General features: G+C 37.6%; 2 protein-coding genes across 4 annotated transcripts in view; one reads left to right on the forward strand and one right to left on the reverse strand.

Moving 5' to 3' along the window:
* The window catches only part of LOC122533058 (angiotensin-converting enzyme), an 80678-nt gene that overhangs the window by 41248 nt on the left and 16972 nt on the right, over nucleotides 1-22458 (forward strand). For all 3 annotated transcript variants that reach the window (XM_043662412.1, XM_043662413.1, XM_043662414.1), the window contains exon 11: nucleotides 10314-10454. In XM_043662412.1, coding sequence (XP_043518347.1) covers nucleotides 10314-10454 — 141 coding nt within the window. The remainder of the gene's footprint in view (nucleotides 1-10313; nucleotides 10455-22458) is intronic.
* On the reverse strand, nucleotides 502-2759 carry LOC122533060 (proline-rich protein 4-like). The gene is made up of 2 exons (XM_043662417.1): nucleotides 2606-2759; nucleotides 502-2099 (listed from the first exon to the last, which is right to left on the reverse strand). The coding sequence occupies exons 1-2, from the start codon at nucleotides 2615-2617 to the stop codon at nucleotides 1017-1019; spliced, it is 1095 nt and encodes a 364-aa protein (XP_043518352.1). The 5' UTR covers nucleotides 2618-2759; the 3' UTR covers nucleotides 502-1016.

Consider the following 22458-nt stretch of genomic DNA (forward strand, 5'->3'; position numbering starts at 1 on the left):
TGGACGGCAAGGGGCGATCAAGAACATCGATTTGGCAAGGCCGTGTTGGCAGCGAGAGAACTAGGTCGTAGCTCTGCCATCCGATTTCGCGTGTCGTCGCCATAGAGCGCACGAATCTTTCGCGCACCTGCACGCGTGGCCAGCCGTACGCTCGAAGAAAGTTCCAAACGCGAAAGTGAAACCGGCGAATCTGGCGAACTCTGTCCCTACGATCGAGGGAACACGTCGCGTGGAAAGCGAGCGCATTCGATCGTGACACGATGTCTTCTCCCACAGTCCCGCCGTTTGTCGACGATTCGAGGAGCATCGATCGACAGAGAACAGTGAAATTGTTTCTGGGATCGTCGACGATAAATATCGTAATGGAATAGTTAATGATTAGGAACGGGGCCGAGGAACGCCGGAAAATGAAACTAGAAATGAAGGAAACTTTGTTAAACTGATCGTGACGGTGGAGTGCGAGGAAAAGGTCGAGAACGATCGTGAAAGAACAAGAACGCAGCCGGCTCGATATTCTTTACGTTATTAATATTTATAATTCGTACAAAAATACATGTATTTTGCTATTTCGGTAGAAAAAAAAACAAAAATAAAGTAGAGAAGGTGAGATAAGCGAGTTGTTTGTCGAACGAAGAATCGCTAAGGACGGGCTCGATGAACAATGAATCTCTCGGTTTCTTTTTCGTATCGGTGACGCGCGTCGTCGCCGTGTTTCGTGGGGCTCGGTACGATCGACCTCGGAGGGACCGGCCTCTGGTGCGACGTGTGTCTTCGTTAACCCAGTCCATCCCCGTCGCGATCCAGGTACATACAAAGGAAGGAATACGTGGATCGACGCGTGCCATCGAATACCGCCCTCTCCCTACTGTCTCGTCAATGAATTTCATTTCTCCTTTTCTCTCCTAATGTGTTACCTAAAACTGCTTGTCGATTGCCTGATGTCGCCGGCGTGTAATTACCATCTGACACGATGTTTGTTCAAACGGCAATCAAAAACCGACACGATTGGTACGTGCTTAATGATAACCGTAGCCACCGGCCCAGTCGCTGCTGTAACCGTGGTCGTGGTGTACCGGAACCGCGACTGGTATTTTGACCGGAACGGGGACAGGCTTCTCGACCGGGTATGGCACCGGCCTCTCGATGTGAACCGGATACGGTCTGTCAACCGGGACCTTAACTTCGACCGGAACGGGTCGTTCGACCGGGTAAGGTACTGGCTTCTCAACCGGATACGGTTGTGGCACCGGCACCTTCACCGGCACAGCGACTGGCTTCTCAACTGGGACTGGGTACGGTCTGTCGACTGGTACTTTGACTGGAACCGGCACTGGCCTGTCCACCGCGTACGGCACCGGCTTTTCGATGTGCACCGGGTACGGTTTCAGTACTGGCACGTGAATTGGACGGTCGACGGGGACCTTCACTGGGACCAATTTTTCCACCGGATAGGGTGCTGGTACGTGGACCGGAACTTTGACCGGCACTGGGACTGGTTTCTCGACCGGATACGGTTGTGGCACCGGTACCTTCACCGGATACGGTATGTGTTTCTCCACGGGGTAGGGCTGCGGTACCAAAACTTTGACGGGGTACGGACGATCGACGGGTACGTGTACCGGATATGGGACCTTCTTCTCCACGGGATACGGTTGCGGTATGTGTACTGGAACCTTGACAAGAACCTTGACTGGATAGGGCTTCTCGACTGGGTAAGGCTGCGGTACTGGAACCTTCACGGGGACTGGTACTGGCTTCTCCACGGGGTACGGCACGTGTTTCTCCACGGGGTATGGAACAGCCACGTTCTTGACGACGGTCACGGTCTTCACGTGTTCGTGTCCACCGTGTTCGTAGCCACCGTAGCCATAGCCGCCGTAGCCGCCGTAGCCGCCGTAGCCGCTCAGTTCCAGGCCACCGTGTCCACCAGCTCCGATATCGTAGCCACCGTCGTAACTGTAGCCGTAACCGAGACCCAACAGGCCCCGTTTCTCCTGCTTCTTCGTCGATTTGTCCTCCGCAGAAGCGTCCGCTCTCTCAGCCGTCTTCTCCTCGGCCCATGTGCACGAGACCAACAAAGCGATCGCTGTCGTGTAGACCTGGAAAACCACAGTTAGAACAGTATTAGCGTCTGGATTACGTCGTCGACTCGACCGCGTACGAAAACGAAAGCGATTCGTGGAAACCGGTTGCGGAACGAATCACGTCTGAACGATTTCGGGTTTCTCGAAAGTCTCGAAAGAAGAAGAAGAAGAAGCTAAGTCGTTTGACTGTCAAATACCCTTGATCCATCGATCAGACTCCAGTTTATCAAGATTTTCAAGAAATTCTCAAGGAACCAGAGACTCAAACTCTCTTACGACGTGATCACTGTACGCGAATCTACGTCCCAAACAAACTATGCGGAAACTACAAAACTGTAGTCGCGGATCACCAGCGCGAAATAGAAATCATTCACTGCGCGAATACACGAATGCAAGCGTAACCGTGTCTCTCTGGTCACTGCTCGACCCCCGGTTGCATCCCCCCTTCCCCTGTTTCTCGGACAGCGGCCCGATAATCGTCCGTTTTCCCCGTTTCGGCTGCGTGCGTGTCACTCACGTACCAGGACTCTCATTTTTGCTCTCGAGATATTCCAGGTGCGTCCAGAAGTGAACTGGATGCTGATTGCCGACGGTTCGTCGCCTTATATACGCGGCATACTTTCGCCTTCGCCACCCGGGCCCGACACACCGTACCCCCCACGTTACACCTCTTTGTTCGCGTAGAGAACGACCACGATCGTCGTACCACTCCCCTTTGGCAGACACACGACTCCACTTCCCCACGCCTCTCGAAAACGTCCCTCTCCTTGGGCAACAGTTTCGTTTTCCTCTTCGTCCGAGTGATCCCCACTTGGGGCCCGCCGTCAGTGAGTCCCACTGTTACGCGTATGAGTCGCTTCCAGTGCTAAACACCTGACGTAGCTTTGACGTTTATTTTTAGTTTTTTTCGCGAGAATGTTGCAGTCTCGCGGGACCCACGGTGAGTTTGGGAATTGTCGACAGTGGACAGGTGGGACGCGGTCCTCTCGCTCTCGATCCTGTCAAAGCCAGGGGATTTAACACTCTTTTGTCACTTCTGCACGTTCTCTGATTCTAACGTGACTAATTATTTCGTTGTTTCGGTGAATTTGAGTAGGCGAGAGTAGACTCGTTGTCAGTTCGCAAGTCCAGTGATCTTGACTTAATTTCATTTCATCTCGCATCCGATCGAGTAAACTCTGATTGAGTATTATTTTTACTTCCTCCCCTTGATCTTCTTCGTGATTGTTCCTTTCTTCGTGAGATCGAACGAGTCGTAGTTAGATTGGTGAATGGAACACTGATACTTTGGGATAGAATTTCAATACCAGGTCTGTGTCTTGTAATGTCTTGTTATCGTATTCAATTGCAAAGGGAATTGCTTTTTAATTGCTTTTGTTCCTGGTGAGTTTGAATAAATTGAAATATATATCGGTGGATGGAAATGAGACTGCCTCAGATTTGATCTCTCAAATTTTATTTCGTAAGAAAATATCCAATTGGAAAATTCGTTTTCAACTCGCCGCACCGTGCATTTCCGTGCATTTTAAATTTTTCTTTCATCCGTGTCATTTATATCCTGTTATTTCATCGTTCGACGTTCGTACTTCCAGCGATTCGAATTCCTTCCGTATTTGCATTACGCACTTCCACTTTTCTATGTATATAAATTATGAAAGGCTTTGGTTCCATTATACATTCTCTTTCAATTGAGAAAAAAAATTACTTCTCAATTAATACACTTCTCTTTCCCTATGAAGCTTTAATTACTTCATTAGCGTCATTTACATTCAAAAGAGTAACGTAAAAGGAAACTTTTCACGTAACGTTCGCTCTGACGTAACGTACCCCGTGCCCCATACACAAAAATCTCCCTGTCACGTTGCATCGGTCCTTTCTCTGCAGCTTCGCTACAATTTCCAGCTGCGTGTAATTCGCAGTCCGGCGTCTCTGATAGTCTCAGTTAATAGTTATATATACAATTATTAGAAACGTGCCTCAAATGAGACCCTCATCATTTTATTTTGATTTAATTTTTATCTCCGATCTAATACTAACTACGTATGATTCAAACAGAAGTGAAGTAATTCAAACACATCAGTCGTGTTGCAAAAGGATGTTGATAGAAAAGAAGATAAATTTAAAGAGAATAATAAATAAAAGAAGATAAATTTAAAAGAGAATAATCAAAGGTGAACGAGATATCTAAGTAATTTTAAATGCATCTGTTTCATATCGGATTCTGGGTCACGTTCTAAAAGTGTTAATAAATTTCATGGAATATCAAGTATTCGTTGAAGTAAAATATACGACCTTGTACAACACAGATATATAATGTCACTTTCAATTTATCAGATTATTCGTAACTTAATTGTTGCGACAAGTAACAGATTAAAGACGGAGAAACATTCTTCACGTTATATTGCGAAAGTTGAGAACTAATTTTTTTAATCGAAACACACCAATTGTCCGACTACTTGTACAGTGTATGTTTTAAACCTCAACTTTATCCCTGTCCTCTGCAGAACGTGTTGGATCGATGAGACGTGAAACACAAAGGATTCTATTTTGATCAACGTTATTCGAATGCTACCACGCACCTCGTGTATTTTCAATTGTTTTCTTTTGGAATTTCATCACACTTATTTGTATCACCAAACAATTGTCTACTGTCAAACATTAATTTACTATTTTTATTCCATTATACTACTAACTTTACTACTTTATGTGCTTCTACGTGTCCCACAAACAACCGACGATTGGGTTAGAAATGACACGTACTTATATATAATTAACAGTGCACGAAAAAATGTATTTTTACAATATTTACCATGTTTTATTATGTTTGCAAGTGGTTCGATTCCAATTACAAATATTTACTCTCCTTTTCAACCGGACGTTTTCAATTTTATCACGTTTATTTGTATCACTAAACATCTCAATTGTCAAACATTAATTTACTATTTTTATTCCATTATACTACTAGCTTTACTTTATGTGCTTCTACGTGTTCCACAAACAACCGACGATTGGGTTAGAAATGGCACGTATTTATACATAATTAACATGAAAAAATGTATTTTTACAATATTTACCATGTTTTATTATGTTTGCAAGTAGTTCGATTCCAATTACAAATATTTAGTCTCTCTTCCAACCGGACGTTTTCAATTTCATCACATTTATTTGTATCATCAAACATCTCAATTGTCAAACATTAATTTACTATTTTTATTCCATTATACTACTAATTTTACTACTTTATGTGCTTCTACGTGTCCCACAAACAACCGACGATTGGGTTAGAAATGGCACGTATTTATACATAATTAACAGTGCACGAAAAAATGTATTTTTACAATATTTACCATGTTTTATTATGTTTGCAAGTGGTTCGATTCCAATTACAAATATTTACTCTCCTTTTCAACCGGACGTTTTCAATTTTATCACATTTATTTGTATCACCAAACATCTCAATTGTCAAACATTAATTTACTATTTTTATTCCATTATACTACTAATTTTACTACTTTATGTGCTTCTACGTGTCCCACAAACAACCGACGATTGGGTTAGAAATGGCACGTATTTATACATAATTAACAGTGCACGAAAAAATGTATTTTTACAATATTTACCATGTTTTATTATGTTTGCAAGTGGTTCGATTCCAATTACAAATATTTACTCTCCTTTTCAACCGGACGTTTTCAATTTTATCACATTTATTTGTATCACCAAACATCTCAATTGTCAAACATTAATTTACTATTTTTATTCTATTATACTACTAATTTTACTACTTTATGTGCTTCTACGTGTCCCACAAACAACCGACGATTAGGTTAGAAATGGCACGTATTTATACATAATTAACAGTGCACGAAAAAATGTATTTTTACAATATTTACCATGTTTTATTATATTTGCAACTGGTTCGATTCCAATTACGAATATTTAGTCTCTTTTTCAACCGGACGTGGAGATCGGCGGTGTAATCAAATCAGCGTAACACGCTCGAACTCCTCTTCCCTTTCTCCCTGTTGTACCGTTCCGTTTTCGTCCTTCCTCTCTCGACAGCAACCTCGACGGTTACGTGTACACCAAGCCGTAGGTGCTCACCCGTAAGGATTTATCCGCTGCCAATCTCGTGGGTGCAACTATTACTCCCTTTCATGAGACACGCGGCTCTACGTCACGATTTCCCTCTCCTTTTCTTGCCTGGCCCCGGTTCCGTTTTCTTCTGCGCCTATACATTATCGCGCAAAAGTTTGAGCGCCACCGTTTTCCACTGATCTGTTTCTCCACGTTCGAGGAACACCGGAGACCAAGGTAACGATTTCTGGTCTATCCTGGTCTTTTCTGATTATTGACAGTCTTTAACAGTTTCGAAATCGTTTCCAAATCGGTTACGAAAGAGAATGGAAGTTAGAAATGATACAACTCGCTGTGAGTGATATTCAGCAGTTTTGGATTTGTTATTCGTCGTGAAGGAAAGTAAGGTTGAAAGCAACGTTTTCGTTATGATTTGCGAATCGTTTCTGGTAGTGGGCGATTTGTGAAAGAGTACGAGATTGAACGCAACGTAATTTATCGCGCGTGTGAGTTTGAAATAACTTTGAGTAATATGTTTCTTTTTTTTATTTATCGGAGAAAGTTAACTCTCTAGTAAGGTTCATCAGAGACTTTTCAATTGAAAATTATTACAATTATTACGCCAAGAGAGTATAACAATTCCAAGCAAATGTCTTCGTTAAACAATTAACTTTTCGTTACCATTTATAATTCCATATGTGAATTATTTAGAACCCATATTGTCCAACATCATGAATTAAAAGTCGTAAAATACAAAATCGACTATGCAAACTGTTTTTAAAGTTCTCGTACTATTTTTCTTAAATTTACTTTAAAATTCACTGTTATTCGTACCTTCCACTTCTGGAGAATTAAATGTAATAAAATTAAATAAGATGAGAAATATAAATCAATTTGTCTTCTGATTGAACAAGAACAAATCTTTTTCACACCAAATTCCAAATTCTCTTCTCACGAAATTTTTGATCGGTAGTGTACAGAGAGAGAGACAACGCGGTACGCCTACTCGCACGATACTCATTAGAAATGTATAACGTACGATCGATGTTTATAGTGACCACTCGCGAGATCGTTAGATCGTTATGTAACAGACAGTTTGTGTATGTGTAACAAGATGCATGCCATTACTGTGCGAACAGTTTGTACTCGATCGAGGGAAAACTGATGGTCGAAATGTGGGCAGCAGAGATCGAGAACTGGTTTTATTTGTAAAGGATATCGCGTACAGGCAACATTGACGTTCGAAATAAATCACGCGTATCGAATCAAGTTGCTTCTTCGATATAGGGATATTGAGCAAGCGAGACATCATTTTCTTGTAAAGGGGAAAAAAAAGATGTTCGAACGAATCTTTACGAAAGAAGCTGCCCGAGCAGCGAACAGGATTTGAAAGTCGGGCCCATTTGGCGCCACGCGAATTGTTATCTAACGTTAGGTTGAAATACCAGAGATCAATGTTCTCGGTGATCATTGGATTTTGAACATCGGAGAAAATTCAAGTATATTCCCCTCTAGCATCTCCACGAATTTCGAGATATTTACGAGATTTCAATTGTCGCAGAAAATCCATTTACGAATCTCGAACGATCAACGAAATTTCGAGCGTCGGAAAAATTTAGAATTTTCTGATCTACGAAACTTTGAATATCGAAATAATTTAGAATCGAGAATAATAGTTTTATCAATTTTGATCTATTAAATTCTGTATATCGACGCACTAAATTTTGAACGACCTACGAAATTTTGAATATAAAACAAAATTGAGAAATTTAGAACTTTCTTAAAAGAAACAATGAGGTGACCTATGTATTTTGAACAATTTTGAACATAAAACAAAATTTACTGACTTAGAATTTTAAAACAGCGGAGCGATCTGTGAATTTCGAACGATCTGCAAAATTTACAATTGAGAATCGATTTCCCCGAAGCAGTATACGAATATTAAACGATCTGTCGAAATTCTGAATATCGATGAAAGTCGTAATCGAATCGATCTACGAAATTTGGAGTGTCAAAGAAATTTCACTTAGGCAGCGATTTGTAAATCACGAGCCCTGGCGTTCGAAGATGAAGGTTTCCTCTCCTTGGACTTAATTATTGAACGAATTTCGAATATTGGAGAAATTTTTAAACGGTAGCGATATTATGAATCACGAGCTCTACCGTTCACAGCGTGTACGTCCTCCTTCTTGAAATATTATTACCTGTTCCCCTTGCATCGAAGATAGGAGCTTCGATTTTTCATCCCGTGGTAATCACACAGGCGAAACTCAAAGGTTGATCAGTAAAAGGAAGTTCTCGTTACTACGTAATCGAGTCGGACGGGCTTTTCTCTCTCGTTCAATTTCACCTTTTTTGGGCACGCTCGAATATAACAATTACGGTGGTCGCCACAAATTTTTTTTTTTCTTTTCGTTCACACTCTACTTAATGTGTTGAATAACAACGATCAAAATTCGATTACAAGAAACTTTCAGGGGAACCTTGAATTTCAAGGATAACTTAACCTTCGTGATTCGGTGGAAAATCGATATATTGTTTGTACTACATTACATAGAATTCGAGATTAGGATCATCCGTTTGGCATCGGTTCTCCGTTATCCTTGTCACCTGATTATTCAGATTGATACACGCCTGCTCGCATCTATAATGAAGAGACAGAACGAAGGCGGGCAGTAACATAAATTAATAGAATCTGTCGTGTGATTGCATCAATAACAGATAAAATATTTCGTGACTCTTCGACAATCACTATCATTTTATCCGTGAATTGGAGAAAGAGTATCGTTCAGTATTTTTCCGCCATGTGAATTTCTCTGTGCCAGAATTTATCAAATTAAATAAATTTAAGGAATACAGTGATTCGAAGGCGGACATTGAAAAGTGATTTATATAAATCATTGGAACTCGTTATATGAGAGAGAAAAATTTTTACAAAATTTTTAAAAATTTTTACAATTTTTTCTGAAAGACACAATTTCATCAATGATTCGGCAAATAGCATTTTCTGCATATTAAATTATCCACCAAGATTTGTAACAACAAACGAATTAAAGAACAAATGATCGAAAGTGCGCAGTGATATTTACACAATTGTGTGATAGATAATTCTCTTTATAAAATCTAGAAATTCTCTTTGAAGAAAGATAATTAAAATTTTCTTTTTATAAAATCTAGAATTACAGTTTTTTTTTTCAGTGATTTAGAAGAAATATTTTTTTTTTTTTTTTTGCAACAGTGATCACTGTAATGCTAAATTTTTCAACTGTTCAATTTTATCGCCAACTTCTCGCTTCTACCAGAAATTTGTTTGTTAACAAATCATCGACGAAGGAAAGGAATAATGAAAAACAACTGGAACGAATCGTACGAGAGTGGTGGGGATTTGTCACGCGAAAGTGAGACAACCGAAAATCAGACAACCGAAAACCACAGTCTAATTACGGATTCGTTACGAAACCGATCGATCGACGCTCCAGTGAAAGATCGGCCAGGCGACATTCCTCACTTTCGCGATCGCGGTCGCAACGGTTTCCTCGTCGCCGGCTACGACGTCCAGACTCTGTTCGATGGAAAGTAGAGGAACGAGAGTGTAACAACAATCTGCGAAGGATAGTCCCCGCGTTTGTTACGTAAAGGTCGTTGTCGATGAAGAGTCTCGGTGAAACGAGCTCCTCTTTCTCTCTTTCTCTCACTGTCGATCTTCTTCTTTCCTCTCTTTTATCCACCTTGCTATAATACTCCGAGAGAGATCTATCCGCATGAGGATGAACAAGCACGACCTCCTGTGTATACGATTCGTTGGAATGAATTCTAAATGGCGAATCGACCACGTTGACACTGACCTTGAGGAAGACGTTCCCTCACGGTTGTCAAAAAGTCACCACGGTTGAGGTCGTTAAACGCTGGTCGTCAATTAAACGATCCATCGCTTCGTTTCTTTCTTGTTTCAGAATATCCATTGTCATTATCATTCGATTGTTATTATTGTTGCTTTACTTTGCGTCTCGTTGCACTGTGAATCTGTCAGTGAAAGAGGGATATTTTCCCTGGAATATAATTGGTGTGGACGAGATATGATATAACTGATGAAACTCGTTACGGGGAAATTCGCGGCGAAGTTTTAATTTCACTTTCTCTCATATTTCACAGGAATTTCGTGGCAGGGGTCCTCCAGTTCCAACTGTATCGCGCGCTGTGTCAAGCAGCTGGACAAAGGTACGACGATGATCCCAGGAGGCCTTTGCACAGATGCGACTTCTACAGGAGTCCGGACGCTGGCAGGATATTGGGGTGAGTTTTCCAGTGAAATATTAGCAATATATAGGAATATAATAAGTGATAATGAAGTCGAACGAAATATACGGGATCCACGACGAAATAAATAAAAATCGAAAACAACTCGCACAGTAATATTCCCCTTGTTTCAAAATAGATACACGCATAATTGTAATTTTCGAATGAATTCAGAAACGCATATGTTTACGTGTTATAAGTGACTCTGTGGAACACAGATTGCAAATACTACGTGTTATTTAAGTGATGAAAGTCGAATATTTATTATCATGATAATAATATGATCAATTTATAAACACTCTCTCTATATTATTATGTATAATGTTCCTGAGTAGTTGTATAATATAATATTGTTTCAGAGTATCTTGAAAGATTTGGAAAGTATATAATAACATATGGAAATGTATAATAATATGATAATAGTAAAGCAGACTAACTCGACTGAAATGTGATAAAATAGACTCGACTAAAATATTATATGAAGGATTTGAAGATACACGAATAATGATAATATCTGGGAGTAAAATACATATGATCTCGAATGATGGTGTGTATCGTTGCTATTGAATATGATGTCGCTGATTAATGATATCGTTTTATATTTTGAAGGGCTTGAAAACTACATAACATCATATAAAATACACACGAATGATAATAATAATAATAATAATAATAATATCTTGGAATAAAATACATATGTATGATCTCATACAAATGATAGTAAATATAATTGAGTATCACATTCCCAAGTAATGATATCGCTTTACATTATCTTGAATGACTTGAAAAATTCTATATAATAATAAGATAGTAGCAAAATAAACAACAATAATAATTAAAATATGAATACAAGTGACAACGCGCATCACTGAATATTACATACTTATCATCCCAGTCGATTTCTAAAAGTATATTTGCTCAGTGGCAATATTTTAATACAAGTGCCAAACACCCTCATACATAAAGAGCCAGACGAAAATTCAATATTGAAACACTGAAAAATTTCGCGAGTATTAGGTAAAGAGCAAGAAAACCGACGACAGCCTGTCGCAAAGGAGGGGATCTTGACGCCTCCGTTCGCTAGAAATATTCTCAAACTGTACTGATTTACACTCTAGGCCAGGGTTTCTCGAAAGAGGTCGCGTAACTAAATTTGGGGGTCGCAGAAATTTTAGCAAAAAAATCCGCAGACACGCAACGACTCGAAAATTAATTCCAAAGATTTGGTACCAAAGAATCGTTTTCAAATAAAACTTTCTGTATGATTTATTATTGCATATTCAGAGTCGCGGAAATATTTGCTCGGGTGAAAAAAAGGGAAAAGTTTTGAGGAGCCCTCCTCTGCTCTAGGCGAACAAAGCGAACGATTTTCTCAGCGAGATGATAAATACATTGAACATAACTCGTTGCCCGTTTCTTCGTTGTCCTTGCTTCAAAGTAGAGTTAACGAAACGATTTCGCGTTTGACTGAATGGCCTCGCGGAAAAGACAGCAAGAAAGTGAAGCACAGACAGAGAAAGAAAAGAAAACGAGATGAAACAGAGCATACGAGAGCCAAAGGCCGTATTAAAGTGTAAAGCGTGAACGCGAAACGTAACTCCTGGCTAACGAGGAAATAGTACAGAAGGTGTCTGAACGAATAATCGCGGGAATCCGAATAATCGCGCTGTCGTTCATAGAAAGTCCGTAAGGTCGCAAGTATAACGATTAAATAATCGATAGAAAAAGTTCCGGTTTGCGAAACATCGCGTACTTTCCCTTTCCATCTCCTTCGTGCACTGGCCGTCGTCGCTAGATCATTTTACAGAAGGAAAGGAATGCTCTCGACGATAGGAGATGTATAGCAAGTCGTTCTCACTATACTTGCCGCGGCATCGTACGGAAATCATTTGTCATCGTGATCGTTCTAGTTTTAGAGACGAGTACATACTTGATGTTATTAGAGTATTAGTGAAATTACTGATTTTTACATTGATTTTTCTTTTTCGAACACTTTTGGTTATTTCTTTTAATGGGGAAGAAATGAAAATCATTTTTGCATGGTATGTGACTTTAATTTTTTTTAACTTTTATATATATAAATATTTTTTTTAATGATTTAATGTGGAACGTAGTATTAATAAACTAGCATTTTATATTATAGTGATACAACAGATTAATAGTAAAATAATTGGAAAATAAAAGCAGCAAATTTTCCAATATCACATAATTTTGTACTATCTGAGAAATATAAAATTAGGTTGCAATTTTTTTTAAGTAATGATTTTGCCATCAATTATTATTTTTTTGCAATAACAAACGGTGAAGTAATAGAGAATTGTTTTAGATAGTTGATAGAACTTATTCCTTACAAATCGAATCTGTTATCTCACTGTTGTAACACGAACCACGTGCTAAATGAACCGAAGTTTATGAAAGTTTTTCAACAAATGTCTAACGAGTAGGTGTTCTAATACTTGTGAGTCATAGCTATGACCTAGTAAATCAGCAACGTAGGTGGTCTAACACTTCTACGCAGTATCATCTATCTTCTAATGAAACAAAGGCTTCATCTGCATTCCTCAACTTCCATCGCCGTCCAACGTGAGAAATTGTACTGTTTCTCGAACGACCTGTTAACCTATTCTATCCTGGTAGAAGATAAATTTCCACTTTTAGAAATTTCGGTGGAACATCGACATTTTTCTCGACAGAGAGACACACGAGAGTTTGAATATTTATACGCCAAATTAAGAAACACACAGACACACACATAGAGAGAGCACGGTTGTAAATTCACATTATCTGAAACTATAAGAGAAACTATAGAAAAACTTGCACCCATCTCTCGGAAAGTTGCATCGAAGATCGAGAAAGAACAACATTTTAACCCCTTGGATAAACGGAAGATCATCTAAAAAGGAATCTTTCGAACGATGAGATTAATATTCAATCAGTAAAAAAGAAAAAAGAAAGAATTGAACACTGTCGAAGATGCTCTCCTCTTCTTTCTCTTTATTTTCTTAGCCTTCCTTCCTTTCCATCCATCTTTATTACTCTCTTCTCCCTTTCTAATTTATCTTTTCCACCCTTTTCTACTCTTCCCATCTTTGCCAACGTCTCCTTTTCCATTTTTATTACCCTCTTTTCATCTTTATCACTCTCTCCTCTTCTTTCTCTTCAGCTTCTTCTTCTCTTTATTTTCATTTTTATTTTCATTTATTTTCATTTATCTTCATTTATCTTCATTTCCTCCGTTTCCTCTTTATGTTCCTCTCTTCCTCTTTGACTTGGTCAATGTTTTTCTGGTTTTAAACAAGATATCCTGCTTATGAATATTCCAATTTATTTTGACTATTTCGCGGATGAGACATGAATATTTCTCGAATTTATATCGTTCAAAGTTCAATAAAATTCAATAAAAATTCGAATATCCCAAAGCTTGAAAAAATTCAATTTATTTTCTGAACCAGATCCAGATTTTATAATTGAAGTCTATTTATTCATTTATTGAATATTACGGTTAAAAAAGCTTCTTGAATTTTTCTCATTTAACTGTAATATTTAAAATTCAATGAAAAGCGGAAATCGTGTAGCAAGTTTTAAGCACTCGTTATAAAGAGATTTCAATTTCTTGATGGTCTATTATTACAGTCATAAAAATATTTAGTTTCACTTAGTTTAGTCATTAAAAAAGCGATTCCAGAGGCGAAAAATTTTACAATTTTTCAAGAATAAAAGTCTTTCTCATTTCATTCATCGTTGATTCTGTTTACATATAAGATATACTATTTAAGACAGCACCAAAGTATAACGCATCGATACAAATTTTCAGTCGAGGTTCTGTTTATTTTCTCTGTTTGCTATATTCTCTGAACCATTTGCATAAAACCACCACGATTTTTCATGAACCATTAACAGACACGATGAAAAACAGAAATTCCGTAACTGCCCGGGTTAAATCAGACACGCGGAGAAGAGTCGAAACATCCGAAAAATTTCTTTCCTTTCTGAGCCGAAATGGCATTCTGGCTCTGACGTTCTGGTCTGCTTAAAATTCAAGGCTGTCCTATTTACATACCTGCATGGACACTCGAGTGCCTCGATCCCTCCAGCGGGACTTATAATTTTAAAAATAGTTCCTCCCAAAATAATTGCATTCTTTCGCTCATGGCACACATACATAACATTACGAAACTCTTACTTTTACTTCCATTTTCTCAGACCATTAAGACGTGACGAAATACATGTATGTATATACTAGATTTGTAAAAGAGAAGCGGAAAACAAAACGACGTTTCTTTTGCAACGAATACTCACTTGATAAATATATATATATATATATATACATACGCTTATGTTTAGTTAGTCGAGGCTAACGAATTAATAGCGTTGATAACATGAATGGAACACAGTGTCTGAGAAAGTGTGACGAAAGAAGGTACACGTTGATTTTACAAAACCGCGTCATCGATCGCTTACGTGACGATTGATTGCGAAAATGCTTACGCGAGAAAAAGAAATCCGAAAAATTGATCTGCCCGACTGTGGCCATTACCATTATCCGTTGCTTCTCCAATTTCTTACGCATTGCGACAAGATTACGCTTGTACACGGGATATATACAATACTGTGTATATCACGCTTGAGCACTCTATGTCGTAAACTCTGTACAACTGAATGAAATGTCATCCAACTTGACCGACAAGTTTATTTAATTTGTTAAGGGCCAGCTAACGTGAAATAACGCGTAGATGTTGCGCGATTGCAATGCTAACTGAAAAGTGTGAGATGTTGAGTAATCAAGAAAGTTCTGTGAGAAAAAAAAAGAATGACGCGGAGACAGAGAAAACACATCGTTTCAATTTTTAATGAAATTTTAACGAAGAATTTTGAATGGATAATTATGAATGCAGTATAATATATTTTAATGAATATTTAATAAACATACATTTTAATGAATGTGAGTTAAATAAATGGAAATTTTTAGTCAATAACGAATAATGAATGCAGCATATTAATAAATTTTAATAAATATAAATACAATATCGTTAGGACACTATTAATTAATTAAATTACACTAAAATTAAATAGATAATTAATCAAATATTGAAGATATCATAGTTGAAATAATTTCATTGTGATGAAACTTTCTTTTAGAACTTGGTTTCGGTGTCAAAAATTGATCGAATTGTAAAATAATAATATAATGCACCATACAATTAGAAATACAAAAGAAGTTTCCGTAATTTCAAAAATGATGAATACGTCTCGTGTCCTAACTACAAAACCGTGCAGGAACTTTCCACTTTTATTTAGTTCTCTTCGACGGTTGTTAAAACAGCGATCGGTATTCAACAATGTAAATCGATTGCAAGCAAAAACTACGAGTCAAATTAATGCAAAATTGGGCCTCAACGAGTTTAAAAAAAAAATAGACAAACACCTAATTAAGAATCTTTTTAAGGATGAGTTCTGTTTTCGAGTTTGTGCCTAACCAGAACCAGCGTCCTTTCTTTCAACATTTCGTTATGGTCGTAAAATGATAATAAAAAGACGGCGGAAGATCCGAGTTTCATGCTTTCGCGACAAAAACTGATCGCAGGAATGTCTGCATCTCGATGATTTATATACGAAACCTCGAGTTCGTACATGCTCGTCCGGGACGTATTCCTGGTAAATCCATAGAATCACAATGACCCATCTTCGACTTCAGAAACTCGAGAATTTCTGAAATTTTATCCCAGAAAAATCAGCAGTCGACTGGTTTTTCGACGCTGTCGTCACGCCGAGCTCGAATCTAAATTATGGAAACGCGCAGAGACGAAGTGTTGTTTTGCGTAAAACGGGTGAAAAAGATTCGAATAACACGTTCGTAACATTTATCATCAATTGTTTAAACGACGTTTAGTAAATATCGTCTATTCTCAGACAGATACACGAATATTCAATTTTCAGAGGAGGCTTTTCAAAAGATCTCTCTAAGCCTATTTATTTCTGGCGAGGAAACGACACAAACAATAGCAGATTTCAAGGTAAATTTTGAAAAATCATCAGTCGACAATAAAAAAAAAATTGTACAACACAATCATTGGAAAATATTAGAAATTAATTTGCATTGAATTATATTAATACACATTGTAGATTATTGAAAGAAGAAGATATATATGCTTTTTCTATTCGCTTCCAATTAAAACTAATTCTTTCTCAATCAAAATTTCATGATCAATTGAAATTTCGAAGGACTTGCCAAATGAAAATTCTCCTCAGAACTCTCTGTCACGGAATTTCCTATTAAAATGATCCCACCACTTGCTGCTTAAGATTATCCAAAAAGCCACTAAATTAATTTCCACGCCTAACAGTATTAACAAATATCAAACGAACAATACAATTTACAATGAAGATTAACGCGTAATAAAGTAAGTAACAATGAATCGAAGATGATGGCGAAATATCTGACACTTTTCCCTCGTTTGTAATCGATGATCAATTACGCGTTTCGAACACTTTCACTGAGGGCCGTCGAAGGAACGAGCGCCGGACATTTATTCAACGTCCACGAATTTCTCGGGCTACCACGAGGAGAAGGGATCTCGATACGCCAAGGAGGACACACAACACGGACAATGTCCATCGAACTGTAAATTATTCGCGATCTCGCTTCCAACGAAAAAAAAAAAAAAAAAAAGAAGAAGAAGAAGAAAAGAAAATTCAAAATCCATTTTATTCCTTGGAAATTTCATCCTGAGGCATCTGTTACCTCGATTGCCAGATTGCGATTTCTAATAAGAGTAGGAACATGGAGAGAGAACCCAAATTATTAGGCAAGATTGAAGAAATAAACGATACTTCCAAGGTCCGGCAGAGAAACGAAATGGACAATCTTGGAACGGTATCAAGAAGTCACCCCCTCGACTTGGTGCACGCGAAATGGAATATAAGGCACGTAAGGTACGTTGCGCGGAGGTCGAAGATATCGTGCGGAAGATGCAATCGGAAGAGACCTATCTTATCGATCTCTCGTGGCGATCCGATCGCGTCCCTTGACAATCTCTCTCTCTCTCTCTCTCTCTCTCTCCCCCTTTTTCTGCGCGATCTGGGTCAACGAGAGAGAAACCATTGTCCGCTTCCGCAATTTCGTTGCCAATTCGATATTTGTATCCGGACTGCTCGTTGACGAATCCGACGTGACAAGCGCGGCCATCGATTTAACGAAAAATCGCCGTCCGATCGGGAAATATCGGACGATCGTGTCGCTCGGGAGCTAGTTCGAACGCGATGAAAAAGAAAAAAACGAGCGGAGGTTGCGAATATTACTTCTTGGATTTTGTGATAAACCGAGGTTGCTTTAACATATTGAACGCCCAGCGATGACAGATTAAAAGAGTATATGTGTTTATAATTAATCTACCTGTGCTTTGCACTACAATTGAGATTGTTTAAAATCCATTTCTTTCTTTAGCTTTTAATTTTTTAGCAATTGCAACAGGTAATCATTTGTCGTTGAATAAATTCGAGCAACAGAAAAATTTGACACGCTGTGACGTCGAACTGACGAGCTGACATTTGTGCTCGTCAGCTCAAGAGTGGTATGTTTAGATAAGGAGAATCGAGATAATTATTTGTTCAGAATACTTTCCCAGCCGTCTAAGAAATTTCAATTTGATTCGTCAATTTTATTCAGTCTTTCAAAATCTTTACAGTATACAAGCGTATCTGTGATTTCAAAATGTTTGTTGGACAGTGTAAAATTTTTGTAAACTACTTGTAAAATCCTACGTAATCTGAGCGCAGAATTTTGAAAATTACACAAAACTTTATACAACGATTTTCCATCTTTTCCATCTTTGTTAAGTTTCATTCGTAGAAATATGAATTTTTGAGCGAGCTTGTAACGTCAATCATTTGATAAACTCGCGAAAGCGAGTCAGACGTTGGATAACCAATTCCAGTCGTTGAAATTAAAAGTTCCACAACAAATGGAATTGATTGAACATTTTTACTCTGTAATGAAGGAAACGTTCGCGGTCACGCGGTTAAACGATGGCACGCGGCGAGACGAGATGGCTGCCTTCGAATGAATGAAGAAATCTCGCGAAACGAGCAATTAAATGCGATACAGCTGTCAGAATCGCGGGGCCCCGCGATAATAAATCGTTTCTATCGCTTGGGAGGATCTGCAACTGATTTTCTGCAGCGGTGAAATTATTCGTTTGGAAGGGGGCGGTGGGGGGAGGGGGGAGGGAAGAGCGTAATGCGCGTTCGCCCGGCCATTATGAAATTTTACGTGCAGCCCAATTGCGCAAACAACACTCGAATATGATACTCTTCTATCCTTCTTCGATCTAGATTTCCAGGTCCACCGTTGCATCCGTGAACTATTTTCCAAATTTAATTTCGTCCCTCGCAGCTGGTGTATCGTTAAGAACGAAATTCATTAAATTATTCACGCGACGATTGTTCAATTTGCTGTCAAACGACCCGTGCTGGCCCATTTTCTCCCCTTTCACACGCTGCTGACAGAGATGGGCTCGAGTCCAACGTGCACTCACGAATTAAGATCAACATCTGAGTTTCGTGAGTTTCGTTTCGTGGATTTTGAATACTACTCGAAAGTAAAAATTGGTTCGTTCAGTTTTGTTTATTGTTATGACTATGGTCATTTGTTCGTTCTATACAGGTCGAGAATTAAATGTACGCGAGTACATTTCGAGGTAGTTCAATGTATACGATATATACATAGGCATGTTTCATCGAGAATATTTTATACAGGTGAATTTCGTTCATGGGTATCGAGTACTATGCTCGAAAGTAAAAATATTTTATCGAGTACGTTTTATGCAAATCTAGATCAATGTGTTTTAGTTCTTTAATGTATCAGTTCACACAATTGTACGTTTATAATCTATGCATTTTATATAAATCAAGTTTTGATGTCTAAATCTCGTTTCATACGTTTCGTATACTGTTTAAAAGTAAAAATGTTTCAACACTTGTGATAAATTCATTTTATACTAGTCAAACGCAGATCAGTGTATGTATTTTGTACATTTTAATCTGCAAATTAAAATATCTACTAATTTGATGGTTTCAATCCATCGAAATCTACAATTTGCTAACATTTTCAAGAAAACTGGATTACGTTTTTAATAGATTAGCAACATGGATGTATTATTTATTTATATCGTTAACGAGATAAATACTTTTTGATATATAGTATTGTGACGATACATTAAAATAGTCAAGATGATCAATCTATAATTTTCATATAATTCATTTTTCATATAATTTCTATAACATTTTATACATTTACTACATTTTATAATTTTATAACACTTTTATAATTTCTATAAAATTTTATATCACAGTGTATTTTTAGAGACTTGAATGATTTCTATAGAACTCTCGTGTTCTTTATTATATCATAAATCCTGGTACAAATTTTATACTTCGTCGGTAGTTATAGCGTCAATGTTATGAATATATATCGTTCCGTGGTGTCGAAAAATTCGCAGTGATTGGCCTCTCTGAAGAATAACATTCAGGAAGTGACAGTTGCCCCGAGAAATCTTTCCTCGAAACATATCGCTTCCGTCTTCTCGTCCTTCTCCCACCTCCGGCTACCATTTTGGTTCTCTCTCGATCGAGAGTAAAGTTACACGGCTCGTAAAACGGAAGTGCAACGCATAACAAGTCGAGTTTCTTTGTGCGACACGCGCGCGTTCTTTTACGCGGCGCAATCGCTTTCGTAACGGCGTCCGCAGAGTCCGCGAAAGCCCGCGATCGTCCTTCGATTACAGGAAGTCAGGCCTTTGGACGACTGCCCGCTTGATTTCGATCTATCGATCGCCGGACGTTCGCGCGCCAACGTCCGTTTCTCGAAAGAGAAGCCCGCTTCTCCGGCTCGTCGAACGTCCTCTTCTTATTAAATATTCTTCTTTTTATTATTATTAATATCTATTATTATTGTTATTAGAAATTATTATATATCTATTATTGTTATTATTAGAAATTATTATACATTTTATATAAATTTTTATTTAAATTTTATAGAAATTATATATATATTTATATATATTTATAGAAATTATATTTATATATTTTATATAAATTTTTATTTAAATTATTATTATAAAAATTATTATATATTTTATATATTATTATATTATATATTATACATTATTAATATTTATTATTATTATTATTATTATTAGAACTTATTATATATTTTATATATTATTATATTATATATTATACATTATTAATATTTATTATTACTATTATTATTATTAAAAATTGCTATCTATTTATTATTATTATTATTAGAAATTATTGCGCGTGAGCAACCCCGTTGGTAGTCACTCGAAAAACAAAACGCATCCCGATAATATTATTTTCCGACAATAATAAAAACAATAACCAGTTGGACCGTGTGCTCGTACGCTCGATATCTCACTGTGGGCCTGTCAAGGTCTCCATCAGGCAACGAGCAAATAACAGCGGGCGCCTATCGTGCAAAACCGATAACCCCTTTAGCCAAATGACACGCGTTTCCCACACGGGTGTCAGAGGTCATCCTTAAAACGCAGAACCATGGTAGTCAACTCGTGACTGGATTCTACCGTGCAAAGGAGAATGGGAATCATTCGACACGGGGCTTTTTTTCCCCGAACGAATCCGAGCGCGATACCCTTCGAGATAATAGTGCTACCGAGGATACGACTAATACGATTAAATTGGGAAAGATGGAGAAGACGAAGCGTTGCTTAATCGAGACTCGAAAGGAAAATATCGATATCGAATCCTTTACAAAACTTTGATGATTCTTATTGCAGAAATATTCGAAGAGTTTTGCAGAAATCGTTCTCGCTCTTTGCGATGTTTTTAATTCCTTGTATAGTATTATATTGAGATACATTTGAGAAGTTCGAATCACTTCGAACCTGATTCGATACTTCCAGACTTTTGATAAGATTCGATAAGGTATTAATTAAAAAGTTTCGATGAACTTTGACTTTCCGAAATTCCGAGAAAACTTGGCTTTTCAATGTTTAGATAATTCTTGAATTCTGATGTTTCGATAATTCGAAGCATCATTCGAGATTTAATGCGTCTCGAGTTGTAGATTAGATTTGAAGTTTTTAAAGATTCGACAGGCCTCGAGCAGCTTTGATAAAGCTCGTGCCATATCTTCTGATAGAGTGTACAATAATATAGAATATTTACCAAACTTTGAAGATTATGAAGTCTCTTTAAATATTGAAATATTCGAGACCTGTCAAAAGATAGTATTCAAGACTTATCGATCTTCCAACATTAGAAATCAACTGCACAAAAAAAAAAGAAAATGATTGATTTCAACAATTGAACCTTTTGCACTCGACTGTTCCTTTTAAGGAAATATCGTACAGCTCAGACTTCCTTTTATTTAATAATAAAAATATAATTATAACGAATGTAGGCGTTGTACGATATAATAATGCAATGGCATAATGCTTGAACAGACGCCTGAGAGTGAAAGCTATAATACGACGTGGGAAGAATAAAAGAATTTCAGAAGACGAAGTTCCCGAAGACAGAAGCAGTCGTGAGTCAATCGACACTTATTCGAAATAATTCACGCAAACTATAGACTTCTTATTATAAGTTTACAAAATGATAGAAAAGATTTCTTTTTTAAATTATGTTTTCAAATTATTTTAAAATTATTATTTTTAGAAAATAATCTTCTCTATTACTTTGATTAAAATTATATTTCAAAGTATTGCATATATCATTAAGTCTTATCTTATATGCAATAGTTGTTCTAGAAAACCTGTAATGCACGTTGATGATTGCTTTAAATCTAAACGACACATCACACGTTAGAAAGATGTCAACAAAATATCGTGCTGCATGCTATTTCAACAGGAAGATTATTCCCAATTATGTCTGTGTCATTTTATTTAAAAATGATACCACTTCGTAAATAAATTGCTGGTGGATGATATAAAGAAAAAAAAAAGTTTCCGAGGGCAAA

This window comes from Frieseomelitta varia, unplaced genomic scaffold (genome assembly GCF_011392965.1).
Source record: "Frieseomelitta varia isolate USP_RPSP 00005682 unplaced genomic scaffold, Fvar_1.2 scaffold_493, whole genome shotgun sequence".
NCBI classification, from domain to species: Eukaryota; Metazoa; Arthropoda; class Insecta; order Hymenoptera; family Apidae; genus Frieseomelitta; species Frieseomelitta varia.